General features: G+C 21.5%; 3 protein-coding genes across 3 annotated transcripts; 1 reads left to right on the top strand and 2 right to left on the bottom strand.

Moving 5' to 3' along the window:
• Positions 1-1,755: 1,755 nt before the first annotated feature.
• On the bottom strand, positions 1,756-3,023 carry DICPUDRAFT_41003 (uncharacterized protein; the record flags this gene model as incomplete). The annotated part of the gene is made up of 2 exons (XM_003292680.1): positions 1,756-2,795; positions 2,864-3,023. 2 exons carry the CDS (start codon positions 3,021-3,023, stop codon positions 1,756-1,758), a joined length of 1,200 nt encoding a protein of 399 aa, XP_003292728.1.
• Positions 3,024-3,958: 935 nt separating this feature from the next.
• DICPUDRAFT_92921 (uncharacterized protein) lies at positions 3,959-5,771 on the top strand. Its single transcript, XM_003292687.1, has 2 exons — positions 3,959-4,361; positions 4,447-5,771. The coding sequence occupies exons 1-2, from the start codon at positions 4,005-4,007 to the stop codon at positions 5,464-5,466; spliced, it is 1,377 nt and encodes a 458-aa protein (XP_003292735.1). The 5' UTR covers positions 3,959-4,004; the 3' UTR covers positions 5,467-5,771.
• On the bottom strand, positions 5,760-6,335 carry DICPUDRAFT_83339 (uncharacterized protein; the record flags this gene model as incomplete). Its single annotated transcript, XM_003292679.1, has 2 exons — positions 5,760-6,172; positions 6,305-6,335. 2 exons carry the CDS (start codon positions 6,333-6,335, stop codon positions 5,760-5,762), a joined length of 444 nt encoding a protein of 147 aa, XP_003292727.1.
• Between the last annotated feature and the right edge of the window lie 377 nt (positions 6,336-6,712).

Raw genomic sequence — 6,712 nt, 5'->3', positions numbered from 1 at the left:
TATTTTTTTATTTATTTATTATGAAGATTGATTATTTAATTTTACAAATACAATAGTTTTTTTATTTATTTTTATTTATTTTTTAATTATTTGAGGTTATTATTTTTTCTTTTATTATTTCTTTATAAAAAAAGATTATTAAGATTAACCTAAATAATATTATTTATTTGATTATATATAATTTTAAAAACAAAAATGGTCGAAAAAAAATTTTAAAAAAAAAAAAATAAAATTTAAAAAAAATTTTTTTTTAAAGAATTTAAATTTTGGACAAAACTATTGCTCTTTTTTTTTTTTTTTTTTTTTTTAATTTTTGGTTTTGATATTTATTTTTGGGTGGGGATGAGATTAAATGATATTTTACTTTATTATAATTGATGATGGTCTTAATTTTTATTATATAAAATGCTTTATTTTATTTTTTTTATAATACATAGATAAATAAATAAATAAATAAATAAATAAATAAATAAATAAATAAATAAATAAATAATATATATGAATAAATATAAGAGTGAGTTAAATGAATTTGACTTTGTGTGAAAAAAAAAAAAAAAAAAAGAAAAGAAAAAAAATATTTTCTGTTTTAAAATTTTATTTTTAATTTAATTTTATTAAATTTTATTTTATTTTACAATCACACATAATCTCAAATAAAATTTATTTTTAAACACAGATCTAATTTCATTTCATTTTGAATCTAGATATAAATAAATTAAAATAATGATAAGTAGTAAAAGTAAAAGTAGAGAGAGTGATTTTAATAAATATGTTTTGTGTGGTGTTTTTAATTTTAGTGGTGGTATTATTATTAATTATAAAAAAATGTGGGGGGTTGAATATGTGGGGGGATGTTAGTGTTCTATTCGAATATTAATTTATTTTTATAAATAAAAAAAATTAATTAATATAAAAAAGCTATAATAACATCACTACATATTACGCAAAATATTTATATATATAATACATATTCATATCGTTATGGATAATGCATTTAATATTAATGTAAAATTAAATGAATAAAAAGTAATTAATTTTTATTTTTCTTATCTTTTAATTGAATTTTCTTTATATCAGTGTTATTATTATTATTAATGTAAATTTGGTATTTAATCTTTTTTTTTTAAACAAAACGAAACAATAACAACATTAATTTAGAAATCATTTAAATAATCAGACAAAATGGCAATAAAAATAATAATAATTTAAAATTCAAATCAATTTTATTAGAGTTTATTTGAATAATCGTAATCAAAATAATTATCTAAAATTATATAAAAAAAAAGGTAGGTAGTAATATTAGTATTATAATTCTTTTATTACTATTGTTTTTTAATTTTTTTACAAAAAAGGAAAAAAGAAAAATTTTCAGTGAGAAGATTAATCATCATTATTCTATAAGACAAATCCACTTTATTACTTTTCTCAATTACTTTTTTAAAATCATTATAATTCTTTCGGAATGAATGCAGTGATAATGATTTAGAAAAACTAATTTTAAAAGAGTATATAAAGTGAATCGCGATAATGTAGTTTTGCATCATTTAAATTTTCTTTTTAATTTTATTTGCATACTATAATGAATAGATACTTACTTTTGTAGAAATAATTATTTACACATACAACATTGTTGTGGATGATCAAAAAAAAAAAAAAGAAAAAAATTTGTAAAAAATTTGATTAAAAACTTTTTTTAATTTTTTTAATTTTTTTAATTTTTTAAATATTTATTTTTTATTAATTTTTTAATTTTTATTATGATACAATATGGTATTTTCCTTGGTTATATTGAAGTGCATAATCTATTTTGGTATTTAGTTGATATGCTAATTCATATGTAAAGTTTGGATTACGAAGAAAAGGACGACCAAATAAAATAAAATCAGCAGAGTTATCCAATAGAATTGATTCAGCTTGATTGCCGGTTGTAATAGATCCAACAGTTGAGATTAGCATTTTTGAGATACCTGGTGATTCTTTTATAGATTTAGCAAATGGGACTTGATACATTGCACCACCTTTAATCTTTTGATGTTGATTATTACCACCACTTGATACATCCAACCAATCGATGCCTACTTCTTCAAGTTTTTTGGCTAATTGAATAGAGTCTTCAATAGTCCAACCTTGAGATCCAACCCATTCTTCTGCAGATATACGAACTAAAATTGGTTTGTTTGATGGCCAAACTTTTTTAACTGCATCAATAATTTCAAATAAAATTCTTGTTCTATTCTCGAAACTGCCACCATATTGATCAGTACGAGTGTTTGATGTTGGTGAAAGGAACTGCATTGCAAGATAGCCATGGCTAAAATGAAGTTCACATGCATCGAATCCAGCTTTATTTGCTCTAATTGCACCATGTTTAAAAGCATCTATGACTTCCTTAATGTCATCGATTGACATTTCAACCGGTTGTGTCATTTGGTCGCTCCAAGCGATTGGGGATGAGCTTAATTGTTGCCAACCTCTACCATATTGATCATTTGGTGAAATCGACGAATGGCCACCTTCTTTAGAGAATGGAATTGATGATGATGATTTTCTACCAGCATGGGCTAATTGAACACAAACTTTGGTATCAAAGAGATGAGCAAAATCTATAATCTTTTTTAATGGTGCAATATGATTATCTGACCAAATTCCAAGATCAAGATAAGTAATTCTTCCCTCTGGTAAAACTGCAGTAGACTCCATTATTATCATTGAGGCACCACCTTTAGCAAAGCCGCCATAATGCACATAGTGCCATTCATTGGCAAGACCGCTATTTCCAGAACTAGAGTATTGACCTAAAAATAATAATAAATTTATTAATTTTTTATTTTTTTTTAAAATTTATCTATTAAAATATACTTACACATTGGACTTATAATTACTCTATTTCTTAATACCATTTCTTTTATTTGAATTGGTGTAAATAGTTTTGGAGTTTTTTCATTTAACTCGATTGCAGAGCCAGTTGATTTATAATTATTTGGTTTTTCGAAATTAAGTAATTTATAATTAAATTCTTGCATTTTTTTTATATATTTATATGTTTCTTTATTTGTATTTATTTATTTATTAAGTTGGTTTTGATTTGAACATTTGGATGATTATTTTTTTTATTTATAGTTTTTTTCTTTTACCAAATCTGAAAAAATTATTTATTGCCCACAAAAAAGACTATTTATAAATTGCTTTCAGAAACATTTGAATACCTTCAGAAGCATTTTATATATTTATTTATTTGATAAAGTTATAATTGATCATTTTTATAAATAAAACTAAAATAAATGTTTCCAGAGTGTTTCCAGAATACCACATCGCTAAAATGAAATAAAATTTTTTTTAAAAAATTAATTTTTTTTTTAAAATTTAATATTTTTTTTATTTTTTTAATTAAATTCATGGTTTTATAAAAAAAGACATTTATTTCAGATTATTAATATTTAAAAAAAAGATTAAAAAAGAAATTTGATATATATTTCAATCACTGTTTTTTATTTTTTTTATTTTTTTTTATTTTTTTTTATTTTTTTTTATTTTTTTTTATTTTTTTATTTATTTTTATTTTTATAGTTAATGATAGAATAAAACACTATAAATATATAAATATAGGGAAAAGTAAGTAGTTATATATCGAGTGTTTATTACCCGCAGAGTGGTAGTTTTTACCACTAATGTTGGGTTTATATTTTTTTAACCCCCATACCTCCAGTATTTTTTAATAAATAGTTGTGTTTTTTATTATACATGTTAATAATTCTGTTCAAACAATTTATTTAAATAAAAATAAATTTTATTAAAATTTATTTTAAAAAAAAAAATTTTACACCCACATAAACCCCAATAATTTTTCGTTCCCATATACTATAAAACATTTTCATATATATTTCCCTATAAAAAAAAAATAACATAATAATAAATTTAAAAAAATAATTCTCACCTTTTTTTTTTTTGTATATATTAATAAATAAACTTTTACACATTTACATTTTATATTTACATTTTTAAAAATGAATGGAAAATCAAATAGTAGTGTTGTAAAGAAAAAAGAAATAGAAATTGAATCAAACGACAAGAAAATACAAAAAAGAAAAGAAAAGTATTTAAAAAAGGTATCAATCGATCATGTTGATGACGAAGAATTTAGAAGACTTTATTATTTTGATAAAAGAATAGTAAAAACACTTTATAACAAATTAATTCAAGTCAACAAAAAGCTCAAAGAAGAGTATCTACTTTGGGCTTTATCATATCTTTTATTCAAACACAGCCATGAAAAGAAAGCAATGGAATATGGAGTCTCTAGAAGAACTTACCAATGTCGAATATGGGATGTATTTAATGCAATAGATTCATTAAAACCAATAGTATGTATATTTAAAATATATTGGTAAAATAAAACCACAAAATTAAAATAATATTAATATTAAATTATTTTAAATAATCAATTAGACAAGTTTTTCAGATAGGAAAAAAACATCAATTAAAAATGAATTTAATAGTTCAGAAGAAGAGTCATATATTTCATTGATTTTGGATGTTGCATTTTTCCCATTTTCAAATAGAGAGGTTCAATATGTTGGAAAGGGTGGACCAGGTTTAATATATGAAATTGGATTCTCACCAATAGATGGTGAGATACTCTATTTAAATGGACCTCATCCAGCAGCTTTTCAAAACATTATGGTGTTTAGAGAAGGTTTTCTTTATGACACTGACTTTGAAAAAGGAGAAATGGTTCTTGGAACCAAGTCCCATAGAGGCGAACCAGATAAGATTATTACACCACATTTAGATCCATCAAATACAGAACAAGAATTACAAAACAATTGGTTAAAATCAAAAAGACAGGTATCCGATAAAATCATGGGCATTATAAAACAATTTAAAATTTCTCATACTGGTTGGTCTTCATCCATCGAAAAGCATCAATTGGCAATATCATTTTTATTATACGCAATCAATTTAACAATCATCAGAGATCGTGACCCAAAATTATTGGATGAAATCAATGATAGACACTCCGATATTAGCTACCAACAACACTTACAACAACAACACCATTCACAAAGTCATCAACCACATCACCCATTACAAGTTCAACCCCAAAGTATATCACTCTTTCAATCTCACCTTTTTAAATCTCACCTTCTCCATCAACCTCAATATAACGACGAAGAAAATGATCATGACGACGAAGAAGATACCGAATACGATGAACATAATAATAATAGACTTAACAAATATATAATCAATAATATCAAAAATAAGAATAATCTAAAATATATTAATAATCTTAATAATAGTAATTCCACAATTTCCACAATCAATAATACAAATAGTTACGAAGATTATGACTCTGATGAAGAAACTATAGAAAATCACTCAAATTCAATATTTACAAAAAATAATCATTTAAACAAACCTATGTTCTTTTGTATTAGTAGCAGAGCACATATTGAAAAGGTTTAAATCACTATTATATACCAAAATCAATTTAGAAAAAAAAAAAACAATAATAAAACTCTTTATTTTATAGTATATTACTCTAGAAATTATTGATTTTTTTTTTTTTTAATAGTTTGAAATTACATCAAAAACCACATTAAAAGTGTAATTCATTATGTGGAGTTTACAAAAAAAGGTAAAAACATTAAATTTTAGTATATAATAGATTCAATGTTTATTTAAATTAAAACTATAAATTAATATTAAAAATTGACTCAAACGAGTCTATAATTTGGTAGTAACGAAACTATTTGTTGTTACTTGGATTTAATTATCTTTTCTAAATTTTCATCTTTTTTCTTTAATCTTTGAATATCAATTATGATTTTATCTATACTTGATTGATTTGATTTATGTTTTTTATTAAAATTTTCTGAAACATTTTGAATCTCCATTCTGATATCATTTATACAAGATTGATTTGAACTTTTATTTTGTTTGCACCTTTCTGAAAATTTTTGAATTTCAGTTTTGATATCATTTATAAAAGATTGATTTGCTATTTCATTTTGTTTGCAGATATCAGATACATTTCTAATTTCAATACTTATTATTTTTGAAAAGTAAATAACTTGATTTTTTAATTCATCAACCTCATTCTTTAACTTTAAATTTTGCTCTACTAAAAGCTTGATATTGTTTTCTTTTTCTTCATCTACTTTTTTCTTTTCTGAAATTAATTTGTGTAAATTAACTTTATATTTTTTTGAATGGAGAAAAAAAAAAAAAAAAAAAACAAAAAAAAAAAAAAAGAATTAGTATTTTAAATATTAACATTTATAGAATTATTTTTATTGGTTACTTTTATTCTCTAAATTATTTGTTGTATTCATTATTAATATTATTAATAAAAAAAATAAAATAAAATATAATAAAAAAAAAAAAGTAAAAATAATTAAAAATAAAAATAAAATAAAAAACAGTATCGTATTTACATTTTGTTTGTTGAGATCTTCAATAATTGTGTTTTATTTATTTATTTATTATATTTATTATTATTTTCCATTATCTGATATCTTTGCTTGTTTGTAAAAATATATAAATATCTCGACTAACCGTTTGAGAAAAAAAATGAAAAATAATAAAAAAATAAAAATTTTTAAAAATAAAAATCAGAAAAAAGTATTTTTTTTTTGATTTTTTTTTTTTTTTTTAAATTTATTATTTGAAAAAACCATTTTTTTTTTTTTTTCTATAGTTAAAAATTATT

The sequence above is a fragment of the Dictyostelium purpureum genome, assembly GCF_000190715.1.
Source record: "Dictyostelium purpureum unplaced genomic scaffold DICPUscaffold_365, whole genome shotgun sequence".
In the NCBI taxonomy this organism is placed as follows: domain Eukaryota; phylum Evosea; class Eumycetozoa; order Dictyosteliales; family Dictyosteliaceae; genus Dictyostelium; species Dictyostelium purpureum.
This window is presented reverse-complemented; position numbering and strand designations above follow the sequence as displayed.

Bases quoted from the DNA above. Each gene is read 5' to 3' on its own strand.
- DICPUDRAFT_92921 (XM_003292687.1), top strand. From the start codon at position 4,005: ATGAATGGAAAATCAAATAGTAGTGTTGTAAAGAAAAAAGAAATAGAA. The intron at 4,362-4,446 runs GTATGTATATTT...ATAATCAATTAG, and splicing joins TAGATTCATTAAAACCAATA to ACAAGTTTTTCAGATAGGAA.